The sequence below is a fragment of the Myxocyprinus asiaticus genome, chromosome 28 (assembly GCF_019703515.2).
Source record: "Myxocyprinus asiaticus isolate MX2 ecotype Aquarium Trade chromosome 28, UBuf_Myxa_2, whole genome shotgun sequence".
Lineage (NCBI taxonomy): Eukaryota > Metazoa > Chordata > Actinopteri > Cypriniformes > Catostomidae > Myxocyprinus > Myxocyprinus asiaticus.
Genome location: NC_059371.1, coordinates 29,238,898 through 29,252,429, shown reverse-complemented (window position 1 = coordinate 29,252,429; position 13,532 = coordinate 29,238,898). Strand labels below are relative to the sequence as shown.

The following is a 13,532-nucleotide window of genomic DNA, read 5'->3' as shown; positions in this document are numbered from 1 at the left end:
ATGCTGTTGCTTGAGAGTAGCTTGTTTGTTGCTTGGCAACTGCAAACTCTTGGAGTTAAAATAATGAAATAAATTACTTATTAAAATAGCTTATTCCTATTATTATTATTATTAACTAGAAATGTAACTGTCCATTGATGACTTTTATCAAATTGCTGCTGTTGCCAATTTATAAAAGGAAAATCACTGTAATGCACAGCCTCTTGTGGATTTTTGCTTTATTTTAATTATCTCACTGTGCCATTAGCCTCCTGTATATAAATACACACACATTTGATATCTGTTCTCCACTGCTATTGCTGGCCTCAGAGTGTTAATGTCCTCAGATTTACTGATAATCAGCCAGTAATGTGATGTGTGTGAGTGTGAGTGTGTGTGTATATATGGATTTACTATGTGTGTGAGGTTTGCCAGCGGGCTGTCACCTGTTATTCAGATACAGCAAGCTAACCATTCCTCTGTTCTAAAATAAAAGTACCCAACAACCTTCTCTCTCTGCACATGTTGTTTGTCTGTCACCTTTAGTCCACAACAGGTGCCTCAGTGGTTCTGGTTCTGAAGACTGTCCATAGTCCTGAAAGCATGCTGTACAAGTGGTTTAAACCAGTCCATCACCCTGTTATACCAATAGTAATACTAGTACTGAAATTCTAGACTGCTATTAAAAATTCCTAGAGCTATTTGAGTATTTTTGTTGTTGTTGTAAAATAGGCATAGTTTACACACTGCCTGTTTTAAGTTCCCTAATTTGTTTTAGAGTTGCAAGACATAAGTGCAAAATTTGGTAGCATACAGAGGGCCCAGCACAACCTCAAGACTGATGCAGACACACACACAACTGAAATCTAACCACATTATGAGTACATGAAGATGATCTGTGTAATTTCACACTCATTTACTGTTTTCACATAAACAGTCATATGTTGTTGACATGATTGATCTATTGGGGACAAATTCTTTTAGTACTTCTACCACTGAACACTAATTTAATTTCACAATTAACTGTCCAATCTTTAAGGTTAGTTTTGTCGTCAGAGATAAGTTGAAGCTTTTTGCCTTTATGTGCATGAATACAAACTGTTTGTGTGTGTGTATACACCTCTAGGAGCCCCTGGTGGTATTTTTCATTTGTTAGGCATTCAGAAACTTTCTCTGACCCCAAGAAAACTCATCCAAGCCTCTGATGCTGAAATGCATGCACAAACACAGGAGCACCAAGCCAAAAACACCCTCTAATATCCTTTACCATATACTAGTTATATTTTATTTGGCTCAAAATATTCTAATTCCCAGGTCAACAAGAGTCAAAAATGAAGGAAATGTCTGTTGTTGCCACTCTGGCAAAGCCCAACTATTAAAAAGCAAGTATTTTACATAAGTGCAAGTGAAAACTTTACACAGTATCAATATTATTCATATTCTCCATACATGTGAAGAATTACATTAAAAAGACATGCATAGCAAAATCTAACATGTCTGGAACGAAAACAGAAAAAAAAAAGTGTTCTATTCAATCCTTGGATCATGTATAGTAAGAGTGTGGACGGAATCAGCATGTATCTCATGGCAGAACTATAATCCTTCTGAAGAATGCCAATGGTTATATTTATAAAGTGTGAGAATTATCATCTTGGATCAGATTTCCTTCTGCCCTGTCTGTTCCAAGGCACAAGACAGCAGTACTGATCCAGAAAAATCCCTTCAACTGGGAGAGAATTTGTAAACACTAAGCCACATTTCCTTTTTCCAACACTAATCCAGTGTCAGATTAAACAACATGAACTGCTAAAGACGCTAATTGCTCAAAAATGGAGTAGTTACCTGCTGATTGTCCCCTAGCAAAATGTAGTGACCACTGTCATGTCAACCAAAACTGGAACAGTACTTTGGAATTTAACAACTGATTTTATTCAACATTCTTTTCATTTTTTCACTCTCCTCTCCTTGCACTCCCTTAAGTGCCAAACTCTGCTTTATTGCCCATATTAAGGAGCTGAAGAGTCCAGCCTCACAACAGTCATCTGTTAAACTCCCCACACTCCTACCATCAGTTCAGTTCACCGGTCTCATTAAACCATGATGAGATCCGGTGGCTGTTGTCCTGTTTGTGCCAAGGAACTGTGTGTGTTTGTAGTGTAAGTGTGAGTGGGTGTTTCACATGTGATTCTTCAGGCACTTCCATACCCTGATGTCCAATAATGAACTGTGCTGCTTCATCAGAATGTCTTTTTAAGATATAAAGTCTATTAAAATATCCTCAATGTTCTTCAGCTGACATTTATGGAATAATTAAGACTGCAGGTTTCTCTCATTTCGTTTTAGTCTCTCTCACTTAGCAGTATCTCTCTCTCTCTCTCTTTTTGATATCCAACAGGTTATAAATTATGCTATTGGCTAGTCCCAAAAAAATTTACTTAGCAATTTCAGGGGTTATGCTCAAAGAAAACATTCTCAGCAGAGTTCTGTCCATTTGCCTATGAACTCTGTTGCAGAGCATCAAAGTTTTTTGGTCACAAATCAAGCCATGTGGGCTGTTACCTAGGAGGTTGAGTTTGTCAGCCCCAAAGTCCGTGAGTCAAACAGATTCTGTTGACTACTACTGAGCATGTGCAGACCATCCACAGTGGATAGAACCTGCCTGTCCGTCAGTGTCCCGCTAGGGGAGGAGCCAAGAAATGAACTTTGTGTGGCAGCTACTTTTTCAGGGCTGGTGGCCAACCGAGGAGAAGTGGAGAAGTTGTAACCATAGAGACCATATGGACTGTGCAGGCGGAACCCACTGTAGGATCCCTGTGTGCTCTGATTGGTGGAAAAAGTATTATGAGTATGGCCGGGCATTAGGTACTGCAGCTGTGTGGTTGTGCTTGGCATGCTGTGAATCTGGATTGGCAGGCCAGTCTGGGTGCAGGAGAAAGCCTCAGCTTCAGTCCCGCTGACATAAGTGGAGCTTCGAGGGGTGGAAAACGCATCTGCTGCAGGGCTAGCCAATCGACTGTAGGAGTCTGCCGAAAGGGGTGGGGCATAGCGATGGAGTGGGTGACTTGTTCGACTGCAGGTGGAGTAATCACACACTGGCCCCACCCCAGAACCCAGGTGGAATGTAGGGGAAGAGCATGAGGACGATGAAAGCAGATGCGTGTGTGCTGAGGACCCCATCACTCCAGCTGCACCTGTAAGTGGTCATACACTTCAGTGATACGTAATCAATACATGTAGTCACTTCACAACTGACACTACATACATATACATACACACATAAACACTCACTTCATACACGTGATTCAAACTAATGTGTGATCCCAGTGTGAAATTAGTTTATTTTACGTGGCTGAGAAGTCAACCAAAATTAATGCTGCCTTCACAAGCAATCAGAATTATTGTAAATACAATACAAGTTTCGTACCTCATACTGCATATGAACGCCCCCTCAAATCGTGTTTACAACTTGAAAACTCAGAAATCAGAATTGGATACCCGAGTTTCCAATTTGGGAGGAGCAATAAACATTGAACAGGGCAGACAAGATAGTTTCTGTAGTGAATGATAGGTTTTATAAATTTTTCCAAATGCAGCTATATTGTCAGCACTTGCCGTTTCGGTAATATATATTTATTTATTTGGAGTGACTATTTGCACACCGGTGTAAATAGCATCTGCCACAAAGTGCAGCTATTTGCAGCCCAGTAGTCTGGTGAAACCACAGGAATACACAACAAACTAGACAATAAATGTTGCTGCAGTGGTGTGGGGTGTAAAGACTGTGTCATAGCGACCTCGGTTTGAATCCGCCTTTTGTTCCACTATTTTTCCCATCCGATTTCCTGTTTCCACTCTTAATATTTTTTTTTTAATAGTACTTAAAATAGTCGATAAAAATGAATATAAATGTTGATTTCATTACAGTGATTTGGTCACGATGAATGTCGGGGAGTGCAGAGAAGATTTTTATACAGAGGTGGGGTCTGTCAATCTCACTCGTTCCTGCAGCTCTGCATCGCTTGTGTGCAGATTGCATTACTGTAATACTGTAGTAAATGTAGTAACCATGTTTTTGGCAGAAACCATAGTTTTTTGTTTTGTTTTTTTTCTCTCCCCTTTTCTTCCCAATTTGAAATGCCCAATTCCCAGTGCGCTATAAGTCCTTGTGGTGGCATAGTGACTTGCCTCAATCCCAGTTGCCTCCGTGTCTGAGATCGTCAATCCACTTATCTTATTACGTGGCTTGTTGAGCGCGTTACCGGAGACATAGCGTGTGTGGAGGCTTCACGCTATTCTCCGCGGCATCCACGCACAACTCACCACGTGTCCCACCGAGAGCCAGAACTACATTATAGCGACCACGAGGAGGTTAACCCAACATGACTCTACCCGCCCTTGCAACTGGGCCAATTTGGTTGCTTAGGAGACCTGGCTGGAGTCACTCAGCACGCTCAACTCACGACTCCAGGGGTGGTAGTCAGCGTCTTTACTCGCTGAGCTACCCAGGCCCCAGAAACCATAGTTTTAATGCAATTAACCATGTTGTTACTACAGTAATATGTTGTTAATATAGTTAATTGAGGTTACTACAAAATACCATGGTGAAACTGGTTACTGTAGTAAAACCAAGGTTATTTTTCTAAGGTAAGGTTAGGTTTAAGGGTAGGGGTTAATGTAGTGTGTCTGTGGGACTCTAAATAAACACAAACACATTGCAGTGATGCCCATATACTGTATATTAGTATTTAAATATGGGTGCAAATAATATCTGACACCAGGGTGCAAATAGCATCTGCCTTATTTCATTAACCATTTGATCCATATTGTAAATTTTTACACAGAGAAAATAGCCTGTATTTGATCAAAAAATATAGCAAGGCAGCAATACATTATCGTCAGCAAGACTAATATGTATTACAGTGTCAAAATAATAGTTCCCCAAGAAATATGCAAAAATAAACCTGCCATCTTCAATGTTTCCTATTCTCTCCAACAAGCACTTGAAAGTAACATACTTGTAATTATAGGCCTAATTCCTAGTCTTATTGTGCACAATTCATTTGTACACGTTATTCCAAATAAAGAAAAATAAAAAACTGCCTTCATAATCTTTCATCAAAATGAAATAACTTGCTCTGCCTCTTAAATGACTTTCATTTTCGGTTGATGTCACCATGCCCTCTTATTTTATAACTCCTCCCCTCCAAATCACTCCTCCATTCATCATTTCATGTTGACTTCAAACATTTTCAGCATGTATTAACCAATAAACAAACTCATAAACATACACGCAAATCGCAAAATGATAAATTAAGGCAGGAGGAAACCTAATGTATACACATGTAGTACCTTGTTTAGTGATTCCAGGAATGTCCTCAAATGTCAGAGTTCTCAGTGAGGGTCGCCAGAACGCATACGACTCTACCAGAGCCTCTAATCCCATCCTACAACACACAGCCCATTCTGATCAATACAGTTTCTAAATTGTGATGCACTCGTTATGAATACAAATATAAAGAAAATGAGGTAATAGTAGTGATTTATTAACTGTTAATGTTTGAAGTGAAAGGCTCTCAGTCTAGTAAGCAGAAAAGCCCTGCAACAATGTGTCCAACACTGGCAGCCATCTTAGTGCTAGGCCCCTTCTTTATCAGTATATATTTGGGCAGTAAAGCAGAGCAGGTAATGAAGAACATAAAATGTGTGTATGTTGGTATGTGTGAGGGCAAGGCTATAATTATTTTCACATAGCATTATCGGTGGGATCAGACATAGAGTGCAGGAAGCCACAGTTAAAGCTTTACGAGGAGAGAGAAAGAAAAAGCGAAGGGGGGATTTTCCTGCTTTTTCTGGAAGTAATGGAGGTGCTCGGTGCGCCTTGTTAGCATGGATGTTACCCCACCCCCTCTGCAGTATCACCCAGGCGATAATTCACACAAGATGCCGCAACTTGTTTCAGCTCCAGTTTTATCAGCCACACCACTTGAGCTATCAAGTGGCCGAGTTTGTTTAGCAAACTGCTAAACTTTTCCTGTAACACTGAGCCACGGGCACTCTACAAGCCCTTGCAGAGGGATGGAGGAAAAGTGGATGTATGTGGTCTGGTGCGATTCAGCAGGGTGTTAAAATCACTCTCGTTTAACACTAATGAGCAGAGTAAAACTTCCCCATTCAGATTTCGAGCCAGTGCCGCAGCAGAGTTACTTCTGCACAGCCTCCATTTCCTTTTTGTGTGTTTATTGTTTATTTCTCTCATTTTACGTGAAGACAAGGATTATTTTTATTGTGTTGTGTATTTTCTATTGCATTTGTACATTTATTTTTGTACATGGAATAATGCCTTTTAATGTGATGCTGTTTTTTTATGTTTATTTTGTCTGGGCCTCACTGGAATGTTGGTGATATTTTCAGTTTGGCTAAAAGAAGACTTTTCCTTTTGGATAAACAATTATCTGATAATCCTTTAATATAGTCTGATCGTTCTGAAATAACTTCACACTGACATCAGAAGCAGAGGGGCAGAGAAATAGAAATTGAACAAAAACCTTTTTGTTACTTCTTAGAAAGCTTAGAAAGCTAGAGACAAATAGCAGAGTAGCAGTGTAATTTCTTTAGCAGAGTAAAATGTTGAATTTCATAACCAAAATTAGGTAAAGCTGACATCAGACAAGCTGACATTTCAGGGCTATGTATCAGTATAAGTGACACAGATCCATAGACTTGTATATATTTAATTTATTTACTATATTTACCTGTTTCTTCCCGAGTCTCTGAACCCTTTTGCAAATGGATTCCGGTCGATTTTCAGTCTTGTTATCTGTAAAAGATACAAAACACATTCTACTTACTGACCCAAAGTCTGTAATGCCAAATTCCCTGACCTCGCACCAGTGACCCCTATCCCACAATGCAATATGTGTGGGTTTATTTATAAGCACTTTGCTTCCGTATGTGTGCGCGAGAGAGCATGTGTGTTGTGTTTTTATAAGCTCAGACAAATGGATGACATAATTTCCAAAACTTGGCAGTAAACATGAGTGTTCAAAAGATTTCAAGCTTTGTCTTATATAAAATATGCTCTAGTTTCAGCAAATGAAAACAAAGTCAAACAAAAACGTATCCAAATATCGCAAAATGTTTAAACTACTTCTCTATTAATGCTGTAATATCTAAAAGTTTCTATCACTACCAAAATTACAAGGACCATAACAATGTCAGAAAATGTGGACAACAGTTAACAGGCAAACTGTTATACTTTCAAAATAAAGGCTTTAAACAAGATGGTCCTCAAGACTAATGAAATCAACTATTGCAATGTATTTTAACCTGTGGTGTGATCTAAATAAGTGAGTTCAGTATGTTTTCTTATAAATAGAACAAAACAACTGTTGTCACAAAGCAAGCACCGCTTTACACAAATGATCTGTAAGCAGGCCAGTGTCGGATTAAATCTTGTGTATAGAAGGTTTCCATCTGATTAGTTAATGAGGATGGTACCTGATGCAAAAACAATTTATTATAAAAAATGATACAGACTGGTATTGATATTTTCATTTTGCAATACCTTTTGTAACACAATGTTATGATTATTTAAGACCATAGTGTTGCTACTTGTTTTTCCTTAAACCTGCTTTTCAGTTTCTCTCTGGAGCAGTGATATGGCAACTTATGCCCATCAAAGATCACTTTACGTTGACTTACTCAGATTAATAGGGACAAATTTGATGTAGCAGATAAGGTTGTCTTACATGTTCGATTGTTAAATAAAAATCAAGCTATAATAATGCAATCCAATAAAACCAAAAGGCACAGAGCCCTACACAATTTCATTTTCATTTCATTTCTAGAGGTAATCTGACCCTTTGTTGCAGTTACTATGATCTTTCTATGTTATGAACCCATACATATGACAGGATATTCAGTGTTAGGATTTACCTGTTGGTTTTGGTATGCAGTCACTGTCGTGAAGACGGTTTCAGGAAAAGAGAATGCTTTGACACCATCCCCAGTGGGAACCGCCTTAACGGGTGAGAGTTCTTCACCGCACTCCTTACGGATGACGTGGACACGGGGCTGGTACTTGTGCATGGAGTGCAGAATGATCTGGAAAACATTACACCGCGCATCCGTGTTTAGAGTGGGAAATGGAGGAATTACCAAAGCAGTTTTCTACCTCAATAAAAACACACATGCCTCCATTTTCAAAGGCCAAACAGCCAGTTAACTGCCTTGCCTTTGGGATGCTTTCAATTGAGTTTGTTTACAACTCACCGCATTACAACATGTTTGGGCCTTTAAAATAATACAGCAAAACAAAATGCATGTTGGGCAACAATAGCTAGCATGTGTGTGTATGAGTTGTCTGGTTGTTACCTTTAATTTATTTCAGGATCACAGGAGATGGAAATTCTAATGGTCTGCTGCTCTACTAACAAACTAACCCATCCAACCTAAATTTACAAGCAGCTAGGTTTCTTCATAGGCCTAACTGAGACATGAATCATGCAGTGTTCCCTATTTGCATGTACAAAAATGATACTCAACAAATTTCTCCTGAATTTAAACATTATAAAAAGTTTCCTCACATGGCCTTGGTCGTCGAGTTCGTTATTGGTCAGTTTGAGTTTGTCGAAGCTTATAACTTGGCGCATCCAGGTCTCACCGGAAGCAGGCGAATCAGGATGACTGTAGACACGTGGCGGGACTGGAGAATCGGCATTTCCCGCCACCATCCACTTTGAGCTGTGGTAGACGTACCTTGGAAACGTATCCAAAAAAACAAAAAAACAAATACACGCTAAAGCCAGTCACAGTTGTAGGAAATGTTCAGCCATACAGACAAACTAACGCGCTATGACTTTGTTTTGACTGCAGTTGTGGTATGGCCTTCAGGTCACGCGCTCAAAAGGGCATCGCAAAAGGTCGGACTGAACATGTCAATAAAGTCCCAAAGCCAATTGTGCAGATGGTTTGTTAAAAATGGTAAATATGAACCTATGTTTTTAGGATGTTGCGATCATTTGTTCTCAGTAATAATCCGTCATTAGCTTACAACTTGAAAGCGCGAGCATTTGGGAAGAATTTTTTTTCTTTTTTTTTTTTTTTACATTAAATTGCTCACCTGTACCGTTTGTTGTCGACAGGAACAATATCCATAGCGATATAATATTGCTGATGAAGATCCAGTCCAGCAACCTTAACACGCATCGCGGGAAACATTCGTCTGAAATAAAAAATAATTTTATATTAATATTTGCATCATGAATTTGAATTGTATCAGGGGAAACTTCAGACAATTTTCCAACGATGTTTTGATGTTTCCAGATTTTTTGTTTGCTATATTTGTATTACTATATTTGTTTGGCTCCACATTATTTAATTCCTAAAATCCATGTAAATGCTGAAAGTAAGTTTGAATTTAACATCCTGCAATAGATAAATAAATGTTAAAAAAATCTTCACTTAATATAGACTTTGGTAAATGCGTTTTGGGTAAAGAATTGACGATTGGTTCCGTGGAATGAACTTTGCAACGAAAAATAAATTAAAAGGAGCATATTCTAAGAAGAACTGAAATTATAATATAATCTCAAATAATTATTCATTGTTATTATTAATTATTAAATACAATCTTTATAAAAGGCCAACCACAATGTCCAAATGTACATATGATGTGGTTGTTAAAGAAGGACAAAATATATTCGCTTATCATTAAATGTTTTAATGCTATAAAGGGTGTTTTATGTAATGCACCTGCCGGCTTTGGTGATGATCATTTCCGTTCCTATCTCGTGGAATCGCTTCCATAAATCCGAGCCCTGCAGGTCCACGCGCATCTCGTCTCCGGAGCTCGTGGCTGATTGCACGAGGACCTGTGCGCCCTGGGATGCAGACTGTGGGCTATCCAACAACACGTCCTCAGACCCAGCTGAGAAAGACACAAATAGGTTACCTTAGTTATTGCATATACTGTAGCTGTATGAATGCAATCACCTTTGTAAAACTGTACGACGACGCTAACAATTGTTTTCATTGCAAGAATGTTTAAATTGTAAAAGTGGCATTCAAACTCCAATGCCTTGTGTGTGCTTTGCAATGCTAATCCATATCGTATTGTTCTCCTGGGTTAATATATGGCTACTGAATATATAGACTACCTCTAAGTTTAGAAAAATGTAGCCTAAATATAAACTTTATTACGATGCAATTATAAATTCAGCTCTCAGGATTTATTATTATTATTATTATTATTATTCTTTTTTTTTTTTTTTTTTCATTAACGCAATAGGCTGAGCATTAACCTATGCTTGATGGGGTTATTTTTGCATTTATATTTTTGTGTTTATAATTGGTTTTGCAGCCTAATCAGTCATGGAATTATTATGAGAATTATTACCATTTGAAGACAGGTAACTTAAACATTTCTGATGAATTACTATAACAGATTGGTGTACAAACCGCGTTAATTAACATAAAAAATAAATAAATAAATATATTTTTCTATGAGATATTCAAAAAATGAATCGACCTTTACATTTTTCTACAGCTGTAGCACGTTATTTATTTATTTATTATTATTTTATTTTTTTATTTTTTTGCGCGTAAAGTTAGCATTTAGCCTACGCTTTATTGATGGTGAGTTAATTTAAGTGTTTATGATTGTGGCCAAACTCATAAACACAAAATAGATTAGTCACTCTCTTAGTGCCCATATATAGCCTATGAGATTCATAACTTTGCTATTTTGTGTTTCTATACTTTATCCATCGTTTTTGGTCACCTTGACTGCAGTTCTTTTGTTGAGTGCTTAGCAGATGAATTATTAAATTACAGATGTATTTCCTATAGACCTTCTGATGAATTTATGGACCTTTCACAGGATTGTGCAAAAGTGCATTCATTAATGTTAATTATTATTTCAGTATTCAGGCTATTTTGTACTATTATTTACAAAACAAATGAGAGGAATATGGAATAATTGGTAAGCCTGCTTCGACTCCACTTAGAGAACGTCAGCGTTATCCTCAGCCTAGATCATTGCGAACATAGTTATGTTTAAGATTTGTGGTTTGTCTTGCCTATTTGTCACGCGTAAGTATTGTTTTGTGGGCTTGTAGTTGCATATGTCAAAAACTCAAGTAGCCTACTTACGGGATTCGTCGCTTGCACACTCTATCTCGCAAATCCTGGTGCTAGGGCAAGTTCCCGCAGCACGGGGTTGCGGACTGTCTGTCAGGTTCGACACCTCGTTTGCCTCCTCAAAACAGTTTTCGTTGTCCTCATCCAGCTTTCTTTTTTTCTCCGTGCCAATGAGCGCTTCCACCGAAAATGCGTGCGCTTTGAGGCTCATAGTACACGGGGAACGTCGTTTCTCAGACATGATCTCAAACTGAGGAGAGAGATTGGCCGAGATGTTTCTTAAGAGAGAGAGTAGTTCGTCAGAAGTGCATTTGCAACAACAGCACTTAATCTAGCAATCCTTTAGTCAGAATAGTCCGCTTCAGTAGCTATCTGCCACGAGCTGGTGACACTACAAAGCATGCAAGGCCAAATCCGCTGAAAAGGAAGCGACAGTCTTAGAAACAGTCTCATCGGTCTGTCAACGCGCATAGACACCGAAGCAGTGACCGGGATTCGTTAAAGTGCCAATAACCAGCGCATAACAGGGGCGTGGCTGTTGCGCGTCAATCACCGGTGCTGTCTGCCAATGGACACGCAGAGTTTCGTGCTCTCGCGCAGAGCGTTCCGCCCAAATGTGGTAAAGCGCCTTGGCTGAATGAATCATCTCTCCCTCACTGAGCTATAGTCATGCTAGCGGCATTGCATTCATTTTCACACTGCGGCTGCACATGCTCCACATGTTTCCGCATTACCTCCCCAGTAGCCCTCGTGAGCCAATCATGTAGAATTATTACCAAATCTACGCATGTATCTGCGTGGCCGAGGTTATTCAACCCAGTAATAAGACATGCCAAACTAACCTGACGTGAGACGTGTGGTCTACAGTTTCTCAGTACAAGTCCCTAAGAAGCTCCCATTTTTACAGCGAGACAATTTCCTGGCACAATCCCCAGAATAAATAGCATACTATTACTGTTGTCTATATGTTGTATATTATTATTATTATTATTGTTATTATTATTATTATTATTATTATTATCAATAGCCTAATATTGGAAAAAGAAGACCAAGTGAAAATTAGGATGCAAAAGATTACAGGCCAAAATAACTTAGTGTAGCCTATTTTTAGCATGTAGGCATTTATTTGTAATTGTTTTAAACATCGATCTGTTTAACTCCATGTTATTTTTAAAGCATGTTGAGGTTGTTATAGGGCCTACAGTTCAGAGCCTTACTGTACCAGCCGTTTGGAACATGCAAACGATTGCACGGCCATTTGGAGAATTCTAACCCTTTCAACATGAGCACTTACCACGCGCATGAGGACGCGTGGAGCAATTATGTACATACAGTATATGCGCATATAGTGCGGATTAACTTTCTCTTAACACAATATTCCGGTCAAAATGTAGAATAACATAAACGTAAGAAAATACGACAGAAAGAAAGAGGCATGCAAATTATGCCCGCGGGTTTGTGCATTCTCAAAAGAAATAAAATGCCCAAATGAAAGTCTCATTACATTACAAAACGCACAACGTTATGGTATGCATTTCACTAAATATTTATACGGTTACAGTTTGCAGTACTCTCAAAAAACATTTTAAGATGTAGGCATTTCAATTTAATAACTAAATAATATGTAATAAAATAAAAAAAAAATGAATATTTTAAGTTTTATTATTTACTTTTTTGTAAAAAAATAAATAACAATTCAATCTGATGGAATTTCGTTATGAAATTGAAATGCCTAAATCTTAAAAAACAGGCTAAAATGTATATATTTTTTAGTGTATATAATCATTTTTAGCTTATGGCATTATAGCCTATGGTCATGAGGTAAAGCAAAGCAGCACACTCAAATTAATTTATATACCAAAATCCGGCTGCTCCTACCTCACTCTTCGTTTAACTTATTATAGTCAGTTGCCTGGTCTGATTCAGACCTGCAGTGTGTTCAGAAGATTGCGGTAAATTGGAATTACCCGCGTCATTATGTTGACCTGATAAACGGGTTTTGAAGGAGTTTAGGCGAAATAAGGAATAGACGGCCGTATAGTGGTCGCCAAAATGTGGTGGGACAGATGAAGTTCACCCACTCAATATGTTTTTTAAATAACGGACATATAGGCCTAAATATATTTAATTTAAAACTGTATGCTTTATAATAACAATACAACAATAATAATAATACTTAATATTATTCATTATTTTTATTATTAGGCCTATTATTATTATTATTATTATTATAACTGAGTTAGGTTTAGAAAAATAAAGCTTTAGTTTAGTAAATGTAATTTTTTTCCCCGAATAACTTTCAACCTTATTCAGTTAGATTTGTCTGGTAGCTTATAGACTGACTATGTAATCTTTATGTAATTAAATGTTTAAAACCTTTGATATTTGTCTGTAACATTCTAGGTTTGTACTAA

The 13,532-nt window shown here is 38.0% G+C and overlaps 1 protein-coding gene across 1 annotated transcript; it reads right to left on the bottom strand.

Moving 5' to 3' along the window:
- Positions 1-1,241: 1,241 nt before the first annotated feature.
- On the bottom strand, positions 1,242-11,623 carry LOC127419488 (T-box transcription factor TBX18-like). The gene is made up of 8 exons (XM_051660912.1): positions 11,131-11,623; positions 9,733-9,907; positions 9,101-9,202; positions 8,565-8,736; positions 7,915-8,082; positions 6,732-6,796; positions 5,329-5,423; positions 1,242-3,170 (listed from the first exon to the last, which is right to left on the bottom strand). Exons 1-8 carry the CDS (start codon positions 11,357-11,359, stop codon positions 2,539-2,541), a joined length of 1,638 nt encoding a protein of 545 aa, XP_051516872.1. The 5' UTR covers positions 11,360-11,623; the 3' UTR covers positions 1,242-2,538.
- Positions 11,624-13,532: the final 1,909 nt, after the last annotated feature.